The sequence below is a fragment of the Phoca vitulina genome, unplaced genomic scaffold (assembly GCF_004348235.1).
Source record: "Phoca vitulina isolate PV1807 unplaced genomic scaffold, GSC_HSeal_1.0 scaffold2, whole genome shotgun sequence".
NCBI classification, from domain to species: domain Eukaryota; kingdom Metazoa; phylum Chordata; class Mammalia; order Carnivora; family Phocidae; genus Phoca; species Phoca vitulina.
In genome coordinates, this window is record NW_022589705.1 from 68,494,342 (window position 1) to 68,518,318 (window position 23,977).

The following is a 23,977-nucleotide window of genomic DNA, read 5'->3' on the forward strand; positions in this document are numbered from 1 at the left end:
AAAAGAGACATCGAAGGACATACGAGTGGTTTGGGGAACAGCCTTAGTTCAAGGGTCTCAGGCCTGGTGCCGACCAGAGTGAGTTGCAAAGGTCTTATCACTGGTCCCAGGAAGGCCTGTGAAGTCTCATGCAAACACACAAGTCCCGGGGGCTCAGCCTGACCCGGGAGCCTCCTTCAGGTGGGTCCACAGATTCTTTCCGTCCCCTGGGGCCCGTACTGCACCACACGGTCATTGTTAATGGCTTCTCGCTCTCACTTGCTCTTTGAATCTCAATTCACATGTCAGCCCAGGAGAGCTCATGGAGCAGGCCCATAACAAGCTCATACCATATACATTAGTATTTTCCTTCATCATCTTGACAGTTGAGAGCTGGCAATATTACAATTCAGACGACACTCTGCGTTTGAAAGGAAAATTATGGTTTTTCAGAATGCAGCTGGTGTGCGAATGAATAGGATAAAGTATCTGTGAAGCTTTTCCCTCATTTTATGATATGAAAATAATAAAAGTAGCTTCAGCATGTGGTCCTTACTTAAAAAGAACAACCAAAAGGCACAGAGTTGGGGGAACAAAGGCAAACAAAGCATCTTGTCCCACAGTAATAATTTTAATAAAAAGCAAAGACAGCAAAACAATCATTTATAAATGATTTCTTCCCTGTTGGAGAAGTTAACACTGTTATTGCTGTAGAAACCACTTGGAAACGAGCTCTCTCAGCGCCTAGTTAAGATATATTCCTTGTAGCACATTTTCAGCTTGCCGGTTAGGCAGGGGAAACGACAATTCCCTTTCCTGGAGGGGAACTGAGCCGAAGTACCCGCCCGCGGTGAGACAGAACTCACAAATCACTCCAGAAGTTTAGGAGCAAACGAAACACATTTCTCACGCATGGAAAACAGAGGCAAGACAAAACGAGCGGAGAAGCAGCGTTTTCAGGTGTTTTTCTTGGTCACTTCTGCACATTCTACCAGGACACCTGCTGCAAGAAATCCATCACCCAGGCCAACCTCCCCAGAACGAGGTGTTTCAATGCTCATGTGGCTCCATGTCTTTCTCGGTCCCCAAGTAGCAGTGGGGTGCTGCTAAATGTTTTGCAACCAGCCCTCCAGGGGTAGAAACTTGATATGTGGCATCTGCCCATCTCGGGGGCTGGGGGGGTAAGATATCCTACCAGGGCTGATGTCAAGTCGCCAACGTGATGTCACCGAACAGTGGCATTTGCAGAGACTCGCAGCAACACGCCCTTCATCTCTTCATCGCAGGGCGTTTCCGACAGCGTAACCTCGAGAGCATGGATATTAGAAAAATGTAGTAAAATAATTGGGAAGGGATAAGTTTTGAGTATTTAATACCTATATTTTTAACTTTATTTTTTGTAATATACTTTCATTATAGGTTGGTATCATTTCATTTTTTTTTTAAATGATGGCTGTGTTTAAGAGCCAGCTCACTAAATTCCTGCAGATGCTCATGATCCCCTCCCCCGGGCCAGTGCGAGCGGGTTCCAGCGCCCCACTGACATGGGGGCACCCCTTCCAGGGGGGATAACACCAAACCAGCCACCTGCCGAATCCCGTCTTCACAGAGACCTCTGTTGGTTCTGCGGAGGGATTGAGAGCCCTGCTCCCCTTACAGGAGATGAGCATTCTTTCCAGACAGGAGATTCTGGGAGCCTCCCTCAGGACAGGCGCAGGACAGCAGGAAAATGAGCCACTTGATTGGCTACTTCCATCTGATCTCAGGGCTGTTGGCCCCTCCAAGTCCAGATGGTGCTGTTGGGCTATCGGAGCTCCCTGCACAGCCCTGGCCTCCTGCACTCCCTTCACCCTGTTTGACAGATTACATGCAAATCCCTTGCACCTCCTCCTTCTATCTGATGCAAAGCCAGCCAACCTCATGCAGGAAAAACCAGGTGCTAAATCGCCCAAGGTCAGGCTGCTCACCAGCTTTCCAGCCTCCCAGTCGTCCGAGGCAGCCTTTCCTTCAAATACAACATTAAGCCAAATGCACCATCTGGATCTCACACTATAGCATCCTAGGATCTCAAGGACAGACGGAACCTTCCAATTGTGAAGCCTGGACCACGGCATGCGCAAGCAGCCGTCAGCACTCCTCGCCCTCCCAGCCATAAAGCTGCTGTCTGCCGGTTCTCCTCCCTTGGCCCCGAGCCACGATCACGGGCACGAGCCGCCTGTGCCTGCTGACAGTGGGAAGGACGCTGCGGAAAGCTAGGCATGTGGCTCAGTGCTTCACATTCACGACTGTGTTTACTTATCACGTTTATAGGTAAAGAAACGAAGGTGTGGCAAGATGAAGCAACTCTCCCGAGGTCACGTGAGCGATAGGTTTTGGAGTCAGGATTGGCACCGGGGATGTGTAACTCAAACTGGCATCATTGACATTAGTCCGTGTTGCCTGCCACAGAGCGTGAAGACCCTGACGGGGGGGGACTCTGGTTGTTGCGATGCCTGGGTAACGTAGTGCGAGTCAAAAATGTATCACCTTGAGAGTTCCTCTGGAGGGAGCCATCTTTGTTTAAGAAAATGCCTTTAATAAGCCACCCATCAGGGAAGGGGAAATCTCAAAGGTAAGGGCATTGGCAGGAATCAAGTTAAGAAAAGGACTGGCGGGCGCCTGGGTGGCTCAGTTGGTTAAGCGACTGCCTTCGGCTCAGGTCATGATCCTGGAGTCCCAGGATCGAGTCCCGCATCGGGCTCCCTGCTCAGCAGGGAGTCTGCTTCTCCCTCTGACCCTACCCCCTCTCGTGCACTCTCTCTCTCAAATAAATAAATAAGTAAAATCTAAAAAAAAAAAAAAAAAGGAAGAAGAAGAAAAGGACTGGCCATACTGCTGTATAGTAGAACATAAATGGATTTGGTTTGTCCCAAGTAGGGAGACAGGTACTTGTGGGGCGTAGGTGATGGGTTCCTCAGTGGTGTATCCAAAGAACACTTTACGAAGGGCGTACCGTGTCTGCATTGCTGTAATGTCTTTGTTTCCTCCCACATCATTGAAACACACATGTGCCCACACACACTGGTGCATTTGAATTTTGTTGGGTGTGGAAATGGGAGAACTGATCTTCACGTCATTGATGGACCACAGGGAGGAGACCCCATCGTTGCTTAAAATGAGGTAGCATAAGTCTGGCGTCAGCTGCGGCGGCCAAAATGTGAGCACCTTAGAGATCACAGACATCCAAAGGCCCAGTTACCGGACGTGCCTGGATCTCAAGGGCTATGTGGGCCTCGGCTGACGAATGGGCCTCAAGAGGGAAGAATCTGGCCTAGTGGCTGGCTGCAGGTGAATGCGCTGTGGAACTGAAGTGCGAGGACACTTTTGACTTTGTGGCTCATTGCAGTTGGAACATGTGCATCAAGCAGGATCCCCCTGAAGGAGTGCCCGGTGGCAGAAGTTTGGGACCTTCAAGCCCTTGACCTCCACGGAGGCCCACAAAGGCCTCCACACATCCAAGACATTCTGCACTGGGGAAATGCCAGCCTAGTTGGCACCAAGGGAGCCTTCAGCCAGCTTGGCAGGGGCCTTGCCCCCTCATCGACCACTGATGGTGTAAGGTGAGGCTAAATGGTCTTGGCTGGTCTGAGGGCACAGGCCATATGCCAGCTTGCACCCTAGAAATCTCGTATGTGCCTCTAGGGCTCTCATTTAAGGCCATCCAAGAGGTGAAGCCTTCAGAGCTGGCACATCAACACCACGTGGATCCAGAGCAGAGGCTCAGCGGGAGAAAGGGCAGAGGGGGAGTCCAGCATGACAGCAAGTGCTAGGCACCATGGGAGAACAGAGCCACCTCTGGCAGTATGCTAAACCAGAATGGGGACTCGGCTGCCTGCGTCCCAGCCCTGCTGCTGACTAGCTAAGTCATCTTGGCCTCTGGGATTCAGATCCTCCGTCTATAAAATGGGGGGACTGAATTGGTGTCCAGAGTGCTGTTATTCCTTTGTCCTCGAATCTGGCTTGATGGGGCGCCTGAGTGGTTCAGTTGGTTAAGCATCTGCCTCAGGCTCAGGTCATGATCCCAGGGTCCCTGCTCAGCGGGGAGTCTGCTTCTCTCTCTCCCTCTGCCCCTCCTCCCCGCTCACGCTCGCTTGCTCTCGATCTCTCTCAAATAAATAAAATATTAAAAAAACAAATCTGGCTTGGTGGGTGACTTTCTCAGTGTCACCTCGGAGCCCAGTGAACACAAAATGGCATAGCGAGACTACCAAACAGGGTTGGGGAGGCCAGCACAGGGCCCAGGAGAGTGCCACACGTTGGCACGGGAACCACACCCGGAGAAGGAAGCTGAAAAGCTGGAAGGAACAAAGTTGTCGTACTCAGCTGTGTCGTACTCAGCTGTGTCGTACTCAGGGAGGGCTGCAGGGTCTGGCCAGAGACTTGGAATGGAAGCATAATATGGTTTTTGGGAACGATTCCAACAACATATTCCTGAGATGGGGGGGAGGGGGTTTTCCAAGTAAAAGCATTTTAAAGACATGATCTGATCTCGAGTCTCAGAGAAAGTCAAAAACAGCACGAGGCTTGCTATTAGGCTGTAGCAGCAGATGGAAAAACATGAGCTTTGGGGACAGTGACAAAGATGACTGTTGTCAGGGCTCGTCCCCAAACATCTGCACAGACTGACAGCAAATAGAAGCCTCACCTGCAGGTGCAAAAGAAAGTATTAAGCTGAGCTTCCCCGTTCTACTGGCTTTGGATTCACTGACGTGGCTCCTTAGCCCCACCTCAGAGCACTGCGGCTCCAGGCCTGCCTGCACACGGTTTTCTGCAGAAGGGCCAGCTGTTACCTGGGGGGCCCTGGAGCCCCCAGCAAGCTCCCAGGGGCCATCTCCCCTGGACTTGCATCAAGACCAGCATTCATCAGGACTTAAGGAAGTGCTGAGGCATGTCTCTCCCACTTCCCCAAGGCCGATGAGAATCCACGTAATTTATTTTCTTTATACAGAAGTTTCAAAGACCCCTACCTCTAATGAATACGTGTGCATGATTCTTTCATTTAAACAACCCCCAGAAGAGCCATTTCTTCTTCCTTCCCCCTGGAATTCCAAATTATCCCAATTTCTTATTTCTTCTGCTGAAACGTCACAAAACTATCCAAGACCTTTCTCCTTCCCTTTCCTCCTCACCCCATCCCCAGTTGTCACGGAATCCCCTCTTAGCTGGGAGCAATGAGTCTGCAATGGTGACAGGAAGAGCTTATAATCCACTTACACCGTTTCATCAGATTTTAAAGACCTAAAGCCCCCAACCCACATTCTCACAAACCCGCACCCCGCAGCAATCAGACAGATAGCAGGAAGACATTTTTCCCAAGTGCAGAATCATATATATTCTGAGTGACGGAGCTATTGGCATTCAAGTTTTGACCAGTTTCAAGATGCTACTGTCAGGTAATGGGAAGACCATATACAGACACTGCAATTTATGTTACATAAGGAAGACTGTTAGTTGATGTAGGAGAGTCAGGAGTTTCAGGTTATATACGATACATCCAGAAGACTGTGTGAACTCACCCGAGAGCCTTACTCCTTTCAGGTGGTAAGGCCTCTGAGAAGCTGCATCCTTTTTCAGGCCCCCTACCACTGTTTAGTGTGCTAATGCCAAGAATTCAAGGCCTCTTTCTTTCTTGACTCCCTCAGAGGAGGGATAATGCGAAACTTATAAAACCTGATGTGGGAGGTATTCTTCTACCACTTCCCACATGATGCACAGTCTCATTAATTAACTCACTTCAACCTCAAAGCACCCTCAAGAGGTAAACAGGCACCTCCCCTACTGGAAGAATGGAAAAACGGGAGGCAGAGCCTACCTGATTGTGCAAGGTTGTCAGCGCTTTAAGGGGAGAGCCAGAACCAGGAACTGGCTCTGTGTCCCACGTTCCTTCTAGCAGGCCTTGCGGGCAGCTGTAATGAGTGTGGCCTAGACCCATGACCAAGGCTCACAGGGCCCGTGGCGGGTATGGGAAATCTGGGGGGGGGGGGGTATGCAGGGAGGCGGGAGCTGTGATCCAGGTGTGATCTAGCTTTCTCTGCTTCCAGGCTGGGCTCCGTTTCAAGCAGGGGTGCCCATGACTATAGACGTCACTAACAGCTGGAAGACGGGCCCTCTTTGACAAACCTGGAAGCACCCTCTAGCTGCTCTGCTCGGGACAGGGCCTGCTAGCGTCCTTTTAGATAAAGTGGGGAGACTGGGCTTACGCTGAACAGTGGGAATGAGTGCATGCAGCTTCCAGAAGGTCATCACTTGGTTCAGATGTTTACGTAGAAAGCATATGGACAATTCCAACAAGAACAGACCTAGAACTATCCTTCTAAACCCACCCTGAGTGGTAAAGATAAGGTAAATGTCTTAACCTGCATAAAGGTGAAGTAGTATCGTGTGTCAACTGTACAAGACACATTACTAGAGTTACAACTGAGTGGCAGGCACCCTAGGTTCGACTGCATGTAAACTACAATTGTGTAGTACAATATCTCCGTTACATGGAGCCAAACGTTTTTCAATTGTCTTAAGTGTTAACTTGGTGAGATGTGCTTTTAGCCACAATATTTTAAAAGCCAATTTCTATTTAAATGTGTTGTGAAAAAATGTAATAGTTTTGACTTTATACACATTTTACATTTACAGCAGAGTAAGTACAGGAATTTAGACACCCAAATGAGTGTTGCTGCCTTCAAACGAGTCACCTTGGGAAGATGTATGTTTAGTCAGTGAAGCTGACCTTGACTCAGACTATTTCTAGAGCCTTCCTTGGAAACTGTCCACTTGTAAGCTTCCTCATTGTTGTCCTTTGTGGGTAGATTTATGTTTTGAGGGATGATTTTTTTTTTTTTTTTTTTTAAAGCCAAAGAGCATTAGAAGATAAGTCTGATAGATAAAACGGGTGCTGGAGCTTGGGACTGCCTGTGGGGAGGAGTGGTATAAAAACTGAAGTCTGACTATAAGGCTGTGAGGCCTCTTTCCTTGCATGGCTTCAGAGATAATTCCAAAGAGGAGTTCTATCTGTTCTCGGCACATGCAATATCACAGCTCAAGAGTACGGTCTCCCAAGGAAATAACACAGATTATGGTAACTCTTGAGTGCTTATGTTTTAGTGTATTTGGTTAAAAAGGGAGCCTTGCTCATTCTCATCATACTTCATATAAGCAGAAATGGAAAACTCCATCTCCATGAATTCACCCAAGGGAAGGATCATCATCTACTGCTTAAAGAGTTAAAATGAAAAGCACTTGGTGTCCTGTCTACGTTATCCAGCCCCTCCTCCCCCTAAACGTGCAATGAGTAATTCCTGAGTCTCCCCAGTTTGGAAAGAGTGGGTAAGGACAGGTCTCTGGAACCTGGCTAGGACTAGAATGTCGAGGTGATGAGAGTGTGTTTCCGATGGCTCTAGCTACCCAGTAGGCCCACAACACCAGCGCATACAAGAACACCTTCTACAGCTAAGCAGTACACAAAGTTTTAGGAGAGAAGGGGGAAAATGATTCTCTTCCAGTAGATTTCTATGATAAAAACCCACCGGCTTCTGGATGACAAATGAACAGAGTCCACTGACAAGAAAGTCCATGGCGTTCAATTCTAGTGCACGCATAAGAAATAAAGTGTGTGGCCCCTAGCTCATTGAAGTGCATTTCCAGCTGAGGCCAAAGGCAGCAAAGGTGCAAGAGGCTGCTGGGGCTGGCGTTAGTTGAAGCAGGGTCTGTAAGTTCGGAGTGGCAAAGCAATTTGTAGAAAGCCCCAGCCACGCAGCAGGGTATCTGCCAACCGGTGAAGTCAAATAACGATCGGTCTCAAACTTTCTACAAAGTGCTTCATCGAAAATGCTAATGAGGAAGCTCCCTAAAACACCATATCCTGAGTGTCAGAGGAATATGGCCAGGATGGCGACTGACGGGGAGCAGAGACTGAACGGCGTATTCTTCAAGCATCCCACACACACACTTAGCGAAGAGCCGTGTAAGCGCAGTCACGTTCCTTCTCTTCCGCCCCCGCCTGCCTCCGGGGCTGGCTCCCGAGTGCGGCTCTTCCGGGAGGCGGTCTGAGCTCATGGGCTCTGCTGGAAACAGCCAGGAGCAGCAGCCCTCCGGCAGCGCCTTAAAAGTCAGCCGCAGCATCCACGTGCTCGCGGCAGACGTCGGTCTCAAGTCGATCGCTCGGGATGTTGCTCTTGGTGAGTGTTTTTATATTAGTCTCTGTAAAAACCACAAAGCTAAGCCGTTTTGCTTAAATCATCGTTAGAAAGAATGCTGAGTGCCCAGATGGGATTTTCTAGTTTCTGTGCAAATGAAATCACATTAGTCCGGATTTTATTCACTCAAAACTATAGGGAAGCAGTAGGATTTGGTTTCAATGCTGCCAAAAAGCAGGAATTCACTTAAGTTTTAATTCCGAAGCAATCCTGTTGTTAATGTTGTAGCCGGGTTCGGGCAGCATGGGGGGCGGGGCCCCCGTTGTGCTCACTGAGGAATCCCGGATCTCTCCCAGTTCAGGCTCACTCTCGCTAGAGGTAGACCCATTGTTGATGGCGTAGACGCTCTCCGCAACTCCCTGAGCTGAAGCGCAGCCATCTGGCTCTTTCTTCTCCCTGGGACTGGACAGTCCTGGGAGGACGGCCATCTTGCCAGTCTGCCTGTTGGGCAGCAAGGACATGGTGTAGTCTGCGATGATGCCACCCACATCTAAATTGCACGCCTGGTCGAAGGCTAGGAAGCCGACGTTGGCGTTTGCCTCACACACCACAAAGGAGCCATCGTCCATGATGAGGAGATCGATGCCACAGAAGTCCATGCCCAGGATATTGGACACCTGAACGGCCAGCTGCTTGCCTTGCTCTGTCAGCGGGCACATGACGCCCACACCGCCTGCAGGGAAAGCACAGCGACATCATGGTGACCTCAGACACCAAGGGCACAACGACCCTTCAAAGAAGAGACGGAGCCACACTGAGGAGGGGCAGGGAGACAGAAGATCTGCTTGGAAATCAGGACGCCCTTTGGGAAAACAATAGGCTCACTTCTTATCTAAGAGTTTTTAAAATGTTTATTTCCTCTGACCTACCACTGAGGAAATAATCTTATGTAATGGAAAAAAGCTTTAGGCACCAAGATGTTGATGGCAGGGTTATTTAAAATACTGGAAAATCAAAATCCTGGGACATAATAGGCACTCACTCAACATCTGTTGCTAAGTAAATGAAAAACTACAAATATCTCGCAATAGAGGAAAGCAGCATATTTTACAATCGTGAATAATAATGCTCGTAGAGCGGTGGTGATCCCATGGAAAAATACTTGGAAGGATTTAAGACTATGCAGCATGACCACAACTGTACAAAAAGATGATGCCGGAAAGAACAACACAGAAATGTTAACAATGCCTGTCTTTAAAGGGCGGGATTAATGATAAATATCTTTTTCATTGGACTTTGCCGTGTTTTCCACATTTTCTACATGAGAATGGATTCCTTTTGTACAGAAAAAGCAAAATTAACATTACGTTGGGGCGCCTGGGTGGCTCAGTCAGTTAAGCATCGGACTCTTGATTTTGGCTCAGGTCGTGATCTCAGGGTCGTGGGACTGAGCCTGGTGCCAGGCTCCACGCTCGGCACGGAGTCTGCTTGGGATTCTCGCTCTCTGCCCCTCCCCCCACCTCTAAAAAAGTAAATAAATCTGTAAAATAAATTAACGTTATGTTTTAGGAAGAGGGAGATGGAAAGGCTTATGAGACAAAATCCTATGCCGAAGAGAGTCTGACTGCCCTTACCTACTACAGAGTTAACCTCAGGTTTAACAGTCTCCCTGGAAAGACTTAAGACCTGTATTCTCAGGTCCAACAGCGAATGCCTTCACCTTAACACTGTCCCTTCCCCACCTATTAGAATGTATAAGGAAAAGGCTACAGAAGAGTTTTAGACTAGCTCACCAGGAAGAGCAACATGGGGAAATGGCAAAACCTTCTGGTTCCTACCTCGTTAAAGAATGCATCTGATATGGTGACTAAAAAAGACAACATAACACCTGAGGTTCCACGTGGCGGCACCATACACGAAAATGAGATGTTGAGTACTTAGCACCGTGTCAACCTGAGCCTAGCATCTGCCCCCCTCACAGCACTACATCCCAGTGTCTTGCAATGATCTGCTTTCGGGTCTTGTCCCCTGTGGAACCGTAAGCTGTCCCAGAGCAGGGACTCTGCCGTTAACTGCGCCCTCATCGAGTCCGCTCGTGGCAACTGCTCGACTGGTATTAGTGAAGGAAGGACCGAGCTGGTGTCTCCACCTCTGTACTACTCACTAGCCTTGGTACACTCACAGGGCCATTTAGAATGTAACCGTGTGCATTTTTCTCTTTTCATATTACCAACATACACATTCATTCAGTGAGGGTGACAACAGCTTTCTGTGATAGGGACAAGAATTTATATCTCTCCTGGGACATCTCCACTCACCGTAACAGAAAACAAGATAAACAACAGGTTCATGGGACGGGGTTATGCATTTGATCCAAATACAAACTGCAGCTTTCTAATTATATCATACATATTAAGAAAAACACAGTCTTCAATTACAATGCAAAAGCAGAATACACTCTATCTTCTTTCATTGCCTCAGCGTAGACGCTCTTTATTTCTTGCCTTCCGAACTCCTCTGCCTCCTGTCTCATGCCTTCAATCCCTCCTCTACCCACGTGTCAGTTCTTCTCAAACACGGATCCTCATGTCACTCCCTGGTTTAAACCTGGCTGCTGAGTCCCAACACCTACCAGACAGGGTTCAATCTCAGTGTCCTGATACCCAGGCCTGACCTCTGTCACAGCACCCACACCAGTCTGTCCCTTTCCTGGGCTGCTTGCGGTGACAGGACAGGGCTTGTTTCTAATTCTTATCTGTGATCCTGGAGCCCAGCAGAGGATTTGACAAGATAGGAGGGATCGATCCACATTTACTGAATGGGTGCAAACATCCTAATGAAAATCCCTAGTGACAAAATGGACTGTGAGTCTTATACCTTACCGAGAGAGCAGTTGCTTTGCATCCGTCCATCTGTGGAGCAGCGAAGCATAGAGCCTATCACCCGGCCCCCTACCACCACCACCCGGATATCTTTGCCGTGTGACTCCTTCACATACTTCTGGAACAGGTAGGGCACATCATGGCGGATCAGATGGCAGATGTCTGAGAGGTGATGTTTATCTCTTGCAAGAAAAACAGCTTTTCCTTTAAGAAGAAAGACAAAGAGCAGGAGGAGCGGTTAAGAGAAGCCTCCGAGCTGAGTCCTTGCCCTCCCATCTCCCTGTCCCATACAGCTGTCGGTTCTTTCTGAACTTGCCTTACCTCGGCCCCTTCTGTTTCTCTGACCAAACTCTTGCTTCTTATCAAATGGCCGCCGAACCTTATTTTCTCTTGGTTTTACACACGCCCCTCTCCCTCTACCACAACTCTTTTTTCAGGATGGAATAATAAATAATATATTCCAGAAACACAGAGGAGAGGCCAAAATAAAATCCTAAGGATCTAGTCAATTCAGTTCCAAAAGCAGTCAGCATCTCCTATCACCCCAGGATGCTGATTAGGCACAGTCCATCTCTAACCCACTTTGTTAATCCCCCAAACCTCACACTGGGCTCGAAGTACAAAGCAGGTGTCAAATCCATGTTTACAGAACATAGTTAACTGAACACACTTTAGAGGAATTCCAAGGCTAGGTAGAGAGAGACCCACAAAAGGTAACTACAATACAGCATGATAGAGCATTAAGAGAGGTATACGCAAATGATATGGGAGTTCAAAGAGGGAGTCCCTGAAAGACTCCCTCCTCCTTTTAAACCTAAGAAACTTATTATCTGGCTATACCTGTTTAATTCTAAAAGGAATGATCTATAGTTCTATTGCTATCTAGGGAAAGCATTCCTTCTTGACTCCAAATCCTTCCTTTTCTGCTTGAATCACCAATGCTTTTATAATTATTTAGCCTCTGCTTTTCCATTTGCATATTAGCTGACAGATCTGAGCAGGAGTTCCTGATGAGTTTGCTCTGCAAATCTGACATGAGCACACCCAGTCTGAGCCTTCTTGTTAGCAAATTTGGAACAAAGAGATGGTTTTCCTAAGATTTGTGTCACCACGTTATAAGGAGTGGGACCCTTCTGAAGTCTTAATAAAAAGAGTGATGGGTATCAGCCCCTAGTGGCATAGAAGACTGAGAAGTAACCCCCCAACACATGTCTCCATCACTGAACATTTGGCACCAGGAGATCTGGCATCTGACCACAGATGGCTGGGATTCAAGTATAGGCACTGGGGGTTCCCTGGATATTAGGTAGGATTTTCAGCAGAGATGGGGGCTCGATATAGGGACTTGGTTCCTTGGTTCCTGGCAGGTGGCAGGTTCTAATATGGGGCTTAGTCTGCAATTACTAAAGGAGCTACAGTGTTCAGGCACAGAGGAAAAAGGGGGAGGGGGATCATCTGCCCTGTGTGCCAAACACCTTGTTTTTTTATTATTTCATTTATACTTCATATTAGCCCTATGAAGCCATTAGAACAGAATAGTTATTTTTGTTTTACAGTAGAGGGAAACAAAGGTCTACAAGATTAGTAACTTTCTCAAGGGCACAGCCCGTACCATTCCACTTCCTTCTTTAGATTCATTTCCATGTACTAGGGTCTAACTACCACTGTAATTTGTTTACTCCCCATCCATTCTCCCTAAGATACTATGTGTTACACTAGCAATGAACAACCTGAAAACAAAATTAAGAACACAATCCCATTTACCAGAGTATCAAAAGGAAAAAAACATTAGGAACAAATTTAACCAAAGAAGTACAAGACTTATCACTGAAAACTGCAAAACACTTTTGAGAGAAATTAAAGAGCTAAATAAATGGAAAGATGTCCCATGTTCAGGGACCAGACGACTTCATATTGTATTAAGACAGCAACACGCCTCCAACTGATCTACACGGTCCCCACCAGAAGTCTAACTTCCTTTTTTGCAGAAGTTGACAAGCTGATCCTAAAATTCATATGGAAAGGCAAGGATCCCAAATATCCAACACAATCTTGAAAAAAAGAATAAAGGGACAAAGTTGGAGCCCAACTTGCCAATTGCAAAACTTACTACAAAGTTACAGTCATGAAGACAGTGTGGCCTGCCATAAGATGATAGACCTATGGATCAATGGAATAGAACTGAGAGCCCAGAGTAGACCCTCACACAGATGGTCAGGTGCTTTTTTTTAAAGATTTTATTTATTTATTTGACAGAGAGAGACACAGTGAGAGAGGGAACACAAGCAGGGGGAGTGGGAGAGGGAGAAGCAGGCTTCCCCACGGAGCAGGGGGCCCGATGTGGGGCTCGATCCCAGGACCCTGGGATCACGACCTGAGCCGAAGGCAGACGCCCAACGACTGAGCCACCCAGGCGCCCCGGTCAGGTGCTTTTTGACAAGAGTTACAAAAGCATCCAATGGAGGAAAGAATAGTCTTCAACAAATAATACTGGGAAAACTGGATATCCACATGCAAATGAAGGAAGCTGGACTCCTTCATCACACCATATACAAAAATTAGCTCAAAATGGATCAAAGACCCAAAGGTAGGAGCTAAAACTATAAAACGCTTACAAGGAAACGCACGTATCAATCTGTGTGATCTTGGATGAAGTAGCCACAAAATGACATCTAAAAGCACAAGCCACCAAAGGAAAAAACAGATGAATGGAACTCCATCAAAATCAAACCTTCTGGACATCCGAGGACACTATCAAGAAAGTAAAAAGAGAACCTACAGGGTGGGGAAAAAACATGTTCAAATTATGTTCATATGTTGTGAACTCTTAAAAACTCAGCAATCAAAAGGGGTGCCTGGGTGGCGCAGCTGGTTGAGCATCCAACTCTTCCTGGCTTTGGCTCAGATCGTGATCTCAGGGTTGTGAGATTAAGCCCTGCGTTGGGCTCTGCACTCAGCATGGAGTCTGCTTAGGATTCTCTCTCCCTCTCCTTCTGCCCCCCACAAAATAAATAAATAAATCTTTAAAAAGGAAAAAAAACCCTCAGCAATAAAAACACCAATAACCCAACTGAAAAGCGGGCAAAGGATTTGAATAAACAATTGTCCAAAGATCTACAAATGTCCAGTAAGCACATGAAAAGATGCTCAACATCACTAATCAGTAGGGAAACAGAAAGCAAAACCACGATAAGATGCCTCCTTCCACCCACTGGGATGGTGATAATAAAAACAAATCACGTATTCACAAGTTGCTAAAATTTCTCATCATAAGAAAAAAGTTCTGTACGGTGATGGATGTTACCTAGACTTATTGTGCTGACCAATTTGCAATGTATACAAATATTGAATCATTATATCAATTAGAGCTCAAAAAAGATTTTAAAAATTCATTTAAAAATAAATAAAGTGGGGCCCTACATTACGAATGCTTGGGAAACATGTATTTTGGCTTGTGGCTTGCTTTTATGGTGGAAGTGATTATTTGCTTAATTTGTCAAGGCAAAGAGGACATTCATATATGTATATTCTTTTTTTTTTAAGATTTTACTTATTTATTTGATAGAGACACAGCGAGAGAGGGAACACAAGTAGGGGAGAGGGAAAAGGAGAACAGAAGCAGGGGAGAGAGAGAAGCAGGCTTCCCATGGAGCAGGGAGCCCGACGCAGGGCTCGATCCCAGGACCCTGGAGATCATGACCCGAGCCGAAGGCAGACGCTTAATGACTGAGCCACCCAGGCGCCCCCATATATGTATATTCTAAGAGTTAGGCCTGCCCACTTTTCAGGCTACAAACGTTCAAATTAATATATACAATCAAAAAGTTTTATTTAGTACTCCAGAAAAGAAAACCAATCATAAAGGAGTGAATGAATAAAACAAGGATCAGGGAGGATGAAGAGAAATCAGAACCCTCGCACACTGCTGGTGGGCTTATAAAATGACATAACCATTGTGGAAAACAGTTTGGTAGTTCCTCTGAGGTTAAACATAGAGTTACCATCTGACCCCACAATTCCAGGCTTAGGTAGGTACCCAAGAGAAATGAAAACATATGTCCACATAGAAACTTGTACACACACGTCCACAGCAGCATTACTCCTAACAGCCACAAAATGGAAACAACTCAGATGTCCATCAGCTGATGAGCAGATAAACAAAATGTGGGCTATCAACACAACAGACTATTGTTGAGGGATCAGAAGGAATGCAGTACGGATCCATGCTACAACAGGGATGGCCCAGGAAGACATCACGTTAAGTCAAAGGAGCCAGACACAAAAGGTCACATAGTGGATGATTCCACTGATATGAAATGTTCAAAATAGGCAAATCCATAGAAACAGAAAATAGACTAGTGGTTACCAGAGTCCAGGGAACGCAAGTGTGATCGACCCCAAATAGGTGCAGGGTTTCTTCTGGAATGGAAACGTTCCAAAATGAAATAGTGGCTATGGTTGTACACAATAGTGAATATACTAAAATCCACTAAATTGTACACTTAAAAATGGTAAACTGTTATGTGAATTACATCTCAATTTTTAAATTTTTTTATTTTTCTATTTTTCTTTTTTTTATTTTTATTTTATTTTTTTTTTTTTAAGATTTTATTTATTTATTTGAGAGAGAGAGAATGAGAGACAGAGAGCAAGAGAGGGAAGAGGGTCAGAGGGAGAAGCAGACCCCCCGCCGAGCAGGGAGCCCGACGTGGGACTCGATCCCGGGACTCCAGGATCATGACCTGAGCCGAAGGCAGTCGCTTAACCAACTGAGCCACCCAGGCGCCCCTATTTTTCTATTTTTAGAGAGAGAGCATGGAAGCGGGAGTGGGGCGACAGGGAGAGAGAATCTTAAGCAGGCTGCACGCTCAGCACGGAGCCTGACACAGAGCTCGATCTCATGACCCTGAGAACATGACCGGAGCCGAAATCAAGAGTTGGATGTTTAACCGACTGAGCCATCCAGGCACCCCTACACCTCAATTTTTAAAATGTTTGAAAATACCATGTATTTTATTTAATTTCCATTTATTGTCTGTCTTACCCTTCTACGATGAGAGCTCCTTGAGGACAGGAGATTTGTTTTGTTCCTTTCTGTATCCCCAGAGCCTGAACAGTGCCTGGCACTCTGTGGCCACTCAAATATTAGTTGAATTCTCAATTACGTATATTTTAGCACAATAAAAAAAATTAGACATCGAACTTTAGCACTGTAGCCTATCTATCTGAATAGCATTAAGGGGCCCACCTTGCCCCCCAAACTCATTCCTCTTTCTCCTCAACAGGAACCCTTGGTTCCCACAGGTTGCTTTGCTCACACCTGCTTCCGTATGTTCGCTTACTTACTTCCTCCAGTTTGAATTCCACACTCCACCTGAAGTCTCCTTCTCCTCCAGTGAGGCCTTCCCTGCCTAGTGGCCGAGCTGGCCCCCTGTCAGGCGCGAGCAGGCGCTGGGCCAGCCTGCCCCAGAGGATGTCACCCTGCAACGCAACCGTCTCTACTGCACGCTGTAGCTCAAGAGCAGTGACCGAGGCTAGCCCATCTCACTGCCCAGTCCCTCCAGCACAGGAACTGCTCAGCACCTGTCTGTTTCGGGGGCCTCCCCTCACTGCAGATGCCCTGAGCATGGAAGTGTGCCCCCTGGGTCGCATCAGGGAGCACCTGCCCCCACGCTGCGGGAGGACTTCCTGCTGCATGCAGGCTTCTCTCCGTTACCAGTCCCTGCTCTGCACCGAGCGCTGCAGCAGGTCCCCGGGACAGAGAGGCTGGGGAGCGGGTTCCCGCCCCTGAGCAGTGCCCAGCCAGCCAGGGGGAGAGGCACATGCCCTTGCAGCTGTCATAAAGGGCAGTGCTATGCTAGAGGCGTGGGCAAAGTGCCACGGAAACCCAAAGGAAGAGCGCGCAGAGAGGGAGGGAGGCCAGGGATGTGGGGGGCAGCTGGCCTTTACTGGTGAGCGGAGGTTCACCAGAAGCCAGAGGAAGATGGCACTGCCAGTGAAGGGAAGAGGGCAGAGGTTTAAAGAACAGAAAATACATGGTCGAGCTAGTGAAGGAGAAGTAGTCTGCAGTGGATGATGAAGGGTGCAAAGGAAGGGTGCAGCTGCAGGGCCTTCAGTGCTATGGCGAGGAATACAGACTTTGTCTAAGAGGCAACAAGGCTCTTGGAAGCACTTGTTAGTGGAGGAGTAAGGACAGATGTTTCGGAAGAAGAGAGGCCGCGCTGGCACCGGGGTAGGGGGACCAGTCAGGGTCAAGTCAGGAGTCTGCTGCCAAGTCCAGGGAGTGAACGAGAAGGGTCTGACGCAGCAAGGACAGTGGGGGCAGCAAGGAGGGGACAGAGGGACAGACGACACCGCGAGCCCCGTGAGGGGGCGCCCCACTTCTCTAACCAGCAGAGGTGCGGCCCTAACGGAAGCCAGGAGGAGCAGCACTGACCCCGATGTCCTCGCGTGCTCTTCACCACGACCGGGTAGCCAAGGGGCTCAGCTTCATCAATCATCTTGGAAAAGTCTTCGTGCCCACCTGCCAAGAGAAGGTGAAAGTCAGTGACGGTCAGGCTGAGGCTCGGGAGTGGTCTGCCCAGCACGGCCCCCTCTGTGCGAATTCTTTCAAGGCCTCATGTTCCTCTGATTAAAGCAATTCAAACCCAGTCCATCCGACAGACGTGTATCTTGCACCTGTAACGTACGTGGGAGTAGAGAGAGAAGGAAACCCACACTGATCAAGTACGTGAATGTGGCAAAGGCCTCACAGGCTCGAGCCCACGTAATCCTCCTAATAGCCCTATAGGCAGGGCAGGAATTTTTCCCAGTAAAATGGCTGTGGTTCAGCCAAGTGTTAAAGATGAAAACAAAACCACGGTGAGGCTGTGTCCATAATCAGGGGCATCTGCACAAAGAGTACACTTTATCAGAAGGGAACCCCTCGGGCGCCTGGGTGGCTTAGTCAGCTAAGCATCGTCTCAGGCCCTGATCTCATGGGTCGTGAGATCTTGCACTCCGCGCTCAGTGGGGAGTCTGCTTCAGATTCTCCCCTCTGCCCCTCCCCCTACTCTCTCTCTCTCAAATAAATAAATAAAATCTTTATATATATTTTTAAAGATTTTATTTATTTATTTGACAGAGAGAGAGAGAGAGAGCACAAGCAGAGGGAGCAGCTGAGGGAGAGAAGCAGGCCCCCCGCTGAGCAGGGAGCCCGACGTGGGACTCGATCCCAGGATCCTGGGATCATGACCTGAGCTGAAGGCAGACGCTTAACCGACTGAGCCACCCAGGCGCCCCAATAAATAATCTTAAAAAAAAAAACCAGAAAGAAAGAAGAGAAGTCCTGCAGACAGTCTCCCCTTCACCGTCGAACCAGCTGCTCCTTAGCAGTGTACTCAATAAACTTCTATCTGCTTTGTTCTGCCTGGGGTGGATCCTTCCACAGCCCGTGCCACCCGCCCCCATCTGACTGGGACGCCCCACATTCGGTAGCTCAGGACTCTCCCCGGATTCTCTGAGATCCCTCAGTGGATTGGCTCCAGTACTCCTTGGGGAACTGATGACTTCCGGGGGAGGTTGCTCCTCAGTGAGGATCCGAAGCCCCAGGGGGAAGCTGCCAGACTGCCCTCACCCAAAAGGGTGAGGAACTTCCCCTCCTGCCCTTTGGAGGGATCCTTCCCTCCCTCTTCTCTCTTTTCAGCCCTTCAGCGGTCTAACCCCAGTCCTCCTGAGACAGCTGAAGGTCTCTGGCCAGGGCAGCTCCCCATGTGGTCTCGGACTGCCCGGGCCTGTGAGGACAAAGGACCCTTTTCCTCTCCTCTCGCACTCCATCCCCCTGAGGTCTCCAACCTGAGGTGCAACTGGCAGCGGAAGGTCGTCCAGAATGAATCCACACATACTAGGGACTCAGTTGGGACCCTTTCCTGATGCTGCCTGACTCTCAGCCACCTTGCTTCTTCAGGCCCCCTTTTCCCCTTTGTTCCCTCAGATCCAGCTGCCATCTTGATCTACGTGTCTGAGTAAATCCAACAATTCCATATACAAATGACAATTCAACAAGGATCCCACCCATACCCTTGGAGGATCCCCTCCCCCTAAATCCCATGGACCTGGCCACCAAGGAACTTCATTCCAATCTCAGACCCGCTTGTTGATATAATGCCATGCTCTGGTCTGTAACTGCACAGAACCCCTGATGGACGACAAGGTTAGGCAGGGACAGCATGGCCCACCCTCCGGCGTGAAGAAGCTACTGAAGACGAGACCTTTGCCCAAATGCCAAAGATCTGCCACTATCGATTGGTCAGAGGGGAATGTAGAGACTGCTTTTAGGCAACAGGCTTGAGCAACGGAAGCCTGAGTAAGGTAAAAGGGCCCATAGTGACCCCCTGGCTGAATGCAAATAGGCTTGTTAGGTCACCTCAAATATCCATAAGCCCACCAATGGGCTACTTGCAACTGGGCACAGGAATGAAAAAAGAAAAATTTCGCACGTTCCCACCCCCTCACACTCCCCCTTAACTACAGCTCCCCACCACTACCTCCTGGCAGACAGTCTCTCCTTGGCTGTCCTGCCCACTGATCCCTTGCAGTGTTTAAACTTTTATCTCCTTAAAAAAAAAAGGGGGGGGGGGGAACTCCCAACTTCCTGACATCCACTGACATATTTAACTCCTCTCTAGCTATCATTTTTTCCTTCCCTATAAAACAGTGAAAGAGGAGTCCTTCTTATCCAAGGCCATCCCTGCACCTATGCTTTAGACCCCTTTCCCTCTCACCTCCTCGGGGATCTTGCACCATTAAGTGTACTCTCTCTGATGGATCTTCAACCTCCCAGTTCCATTTTATTTTATTTTTTTAAATGATTTATTTATGAGAGAGAGAGCGTGAGCAGGAGGGGCAGAGGGAGAGGGAGAGAGTCTCAAGAGTCTCCGCACTGAGCTTGGAGCCTGACATGCGGCTCAATCTCACGACCCTGAGATCACAACCTGAGCCGAAACCAAGAGTCAGATGCTTAACCGACTGCGCCACCCAGGCACCCCTCCATTGCCATTTTAAACACGTTGGGTTCTCTCCCATCTTCGACAAACAAAATCCCTGTTCCTTGCCCCTGCATCATCTCTTAACTACAAGCTTGTATCCGTACCATCGAGCTACTCAAACAGGTTTGCATTTTCTCACTTCTCATTCATCCCCCCGCCCTTTGACAGTTTGGCTTTTCCCCCATCACTAAACTGAAGCTGTATTCATCAAGTCCCTGTTGCTAAATCCAACACGCATCTCAGCGCTCCTGTTACTTGTCCTTTCAGAACCAGACAACACTTATAATTATACTATCCACCCTGGAATGTTCTTTCCATTGGCATCTGTCACCTCTTCTTTCCCTCCTCACCTCACCAGCTGCTCCTGCTTGCTTTCCTGTGTACGTTCCTCTTCCAGACCTGCTCTCTGAAGGGTTCTCTCTTGAACCCTCTCACTGAATTTTATTTTTTATTGTGGTAAAATATACATAAAATTTGCCATAAAAAGGTGTCCAGTTCAGCCCTCTCTTCATTCTATATATTCTCCCTGAGCAATCTCATCCATTCTCGTGACCTCACGTAATGAAGGTTTCCAAATCCACTTCCCTAGGTTACACCTCTCTCAGGAGCTCCAGACCCACTTATCTGCTGCCTACAGAATACTCTTCCTTGCTTATACTACAGACACCTCAAAAAGAACGTGCTCCAAACTGAAATCCTCTCTGCCTGATAACCCCTCACCCCCTACCCACCAACCTGCTTCTCCTCTCCCATGTTTCTAGTCTCAATGAATGTTTGCTTTCACATCTGGCTGCCCAAACCAGAAACCAGAGTCCCTCTTGATTCCTTCTACATTCCTCATATCCAGCCAGTCATCATGTCCTATTACTGTGGTTTCCTTCGTAATTCCTGGATCTGTTCATTTATCTTCGTTCTTACTATGGCCCCTCAGTTTAGACCATCATGGCTCACTTGGGTAGCTTAAAAAGCCTAAGCCACATACCTTATCTCTACTCTGCCCTTGTCTGATGCCTTCTTCTTGGTGCAGCCAAGGTGATATTCTGCACTCCGATCAGGCCACCTCCTTGCTTAACGCCCTATACGTCTCAGGATTCACCCTAATCTACTTCACATACCATATAAGCTACTCTTACATCTCTACTCCATCTCTCATACATCTACAGACTACTCAAAATACCACGCAGCGGTCACGTTCTCACTCGAGTCTAGGTCGATCTATATTCTGCTCTCCGCTTGGGTTACTCCCCTGTCCCCGCTGCTCCCGCCGGATAACTTCAGCTGAGTCTAGCTATTCTTGCTTTCAGGAAACCTCCCTCGCCACCTCCGAAGCTGCATATGGAGCCGTCCCGAGTGTCCCGTACCACCTGGCACTAACGCATCCTGGCACCGCCCTGGCGCTGCCTGTCTACTCGCTGTCCCCCGCCTCTGATGAACCAGGGGGGCCTTCTGGGCCAGACGCACTCACTTACTGCTCCAGCCCAGCGCCCAGCTCGGGAGCGGGCACATGGCGCGCAGAGCAGGCACGCGGCATCGGTGAATTACAGCCACAGGGAGCGACCGCGTTGAAGACTCGAGATGCTCAATTACCTGACATGAACAAATTCACACTGAAAACCAACAAGACACTAGAGCGCTTTGGCAGGAGAGAAAAGACAGAGATGCAGGTGGTTTGGAAAGGTCTGTTCCAAGCCCAAGGACACTCACCATAGGAGAAGGTGTCTGGCATGGGAACCCCATGCCCAGCCAGCTCTTGGAAAGTCCAGAACTTGTTGACGCAGTTTAAAATGCTCTGTGGGCGGTTGACGAGGCGGCAGCCCAGCTTCTCCAGGTGGCGCAGGACCGTGATGTCGCTGTCCGACTGCACCGAGGGGGTGGGCACCCGCACGAGCACCACATCTGGGAAAGTGGTGAGCGCCTTCTGGTTCAGCTGCAGGCCTGCAATCGAAGGACAAGAGTGAGCTCCGTGCTGGCCTAGTCTCACCAGAAGAACTGGTTCCAACCGACTCCTCAAGACTGAACCCAGCCGACAGCCTTGAAAATGGCACTGGAAATCCTGTCGTAACGAGAAAGCTACAGTCAATGCCACACTCCACACAAATGGGCAGAGCATGATTATGAGGAAACACAAAAGAACGAACAGAAGAAAAAAAAAGAAAAGCACCATATCGAGAATAATCCAAGTTAGAAGAATCCACAGGGGATAGATAACAGAGCCCCGCACCTTGCTTCCACGTAGCTCTAGTATTACTCAAAGTGTAGTGGGTTAAGAGGCTAGAAACGTCACGAAAAGGAAGCAGTACAGCTCACTTAAGGAACCCTTACTAGCCTTGTAGGACTTAACTTTTAAAAGTCTGTCTGGAGGGGCACCTAGCTGGCTCAGGCACTATCGCATGAGACTCTTGATCTTGGGGTCATGAGTACCAGCCCCACGTCGGGCACAGAGATTCTACCTAAAAAAAAAAAAAAAAAAAAAAAAAAGAAGGATAAAAATCTGTCTGGAAAATTCTGTAACCACTTAAATGATCTTTATGAATATAATGAATGCAAAAATGCCAATAGTAAGTAGAAAAAAAAACAGGACACAAAGTGATAAATACAAGTTAGGAAAGACTAGAAGGAAATATAGCAACATTCTAAGAGTGGGTAATGGGATGATGGGTGATTTCCTGTTTTATACTTATCCATATTTTCCAAAATGTCTCCAAGTGCATGCTGCCTTTATAACAACAAACAAAAAAAATCTTCAAAAAAATCAATCTACTAAAAATCAATTCCGTATCAAACAAAAGTAGAATGCATCCAAAGACAACCGGTCCCTATGGCGAAAGGACTTGTGTCTGTATTACACCGGTAAACCGGGAGTATGAGCTTGGAGTGAAGACTCGGAGGACCAGGAGTTCAGTCTCCAAGTATCCGTAGGGCTTCTATGCAGAAGACTTACTTGGCTTATCTTCTCCAACCCCAAGAGCTACAGCTATCCGTTAGCATCATTTTGTCTGCAGTTCACTGCTGTATCTCCAGCCCCTAGAACAGTGCCTGGGGCACGACAGGCACCTGATGTTTGCTGAATTGTTCAGAAGCCACAGGGAGATAGATTTGGAACCCTGGAGACGGAAATGGGATGGGGAGGGCAATTGGAAGTGAGTTCAGGGAATTATGTGGTCGGTCGTAGGGAACCTTTTTAAAGGAGTCTTTAAAAGGCTCTAAAGAAAACCTTTTAAACAGTTTCAGAACCATCTTATATATAGGCTTTAACCTCAGTGCCTTCTATTCTGTAAGCGATGTGCTACGCAACCAGATAATTCCGAGAACACAAAAGATGCTGATGAAAAGTTACTATTTCTCCATGGGGAGGATGAATAATGTCAGTGCAAAAACACGAAGCAAAACAAAACAAAAGGAAGCAAACAAAGAAACCAAAACCACAAAACTACTATATGGATCTAACTTGCAGTTTCCCCCCATTCTAGATGTTCCATCAATTGAACCAAAGGGGGCAGGTGTAATCATTAAGATATACTGTTTCCAGTACATCTGAGGACAGTGTGAGCCCGAGGAACTGGAACATAATTCTCAGGGATGACTTATAAAGAGCATTCAGGTTATCTTCACTTTGCCATCAGAAAATAGCATCATTTCTATAGGCTTTCTCCTTTGCCCCTTACAGCCCCCGGGGAAAAGAATATATAAAGGAGAAAAAAAGCAAACCCTGTATTAGCATCCTCAAAACCCATAGGAAAAGAAAGAAAAGTATTCCAGTGGGTGAGAACGGTGAGTAAACACTCAGGGCAGAAGCAACAACAGCCCAGGACGACATCACGGGACGCAGTAATATGTGCAAATCTGCTCTGAAAACTCTCCAGAGCCATCCACATGGCGGGGGGGGGGGGGGGGGGGGGGGGGGGGGGGGGGGGGCGCCCCC

At 48.0% G+C, this 23,977-nt stretch overlaps 1 protein-coding gene and 1 long non-coding RNA gene across 2 annotated transcripts in view; both read right to left on the minus strand.

Annotated features, from left to right (window-relative positions):
• Positions 1–2,698, minus strand: LOC116640325. The gene is made up of 2 exons (XR_004301012.1): positions 1,947–2,698; positions 1–1,285 (listed from the first exon to the last, which is right to left on the minus strand). It is a non-coding gene; the product is annotated as an uncharacterized LOC116640325 (long non-coding RNA).
• A 3,284-nt stretch (positions 2,699–5,982) lies between these two features.
• RIMKLA (ribosomal modification protein rimK like family member A) overlaps positions 5,983–23,977 on the minus strand; it is a 32,248-nt gene continuing 14,253 nt past the window's right edge. Inside the window, exons 2-5 of the mRNA XM_032431471.1 lie at positions 21,760–21,990; positions 17,466–17,552; positions 11,030–11,233; positions 5,983–8,880 (exon numbers count right to left, since the gene is read on the minus strand). Of these exons, the coding sequence (XP_032287362.1) occupies positions 8,390–8,880; positions 11,030–11,233; positions 17,466–17,552; positions 21,760–21,990 (1,013 nt within the window). The 3' untranslated portion in view covers positions 5,983–8,389. The remainder of the gene's footprint in view (positions 8,881–11,029; positions 11,234–17,465; positions 17,553–21,759; positions 21,991–23,977) is intronic.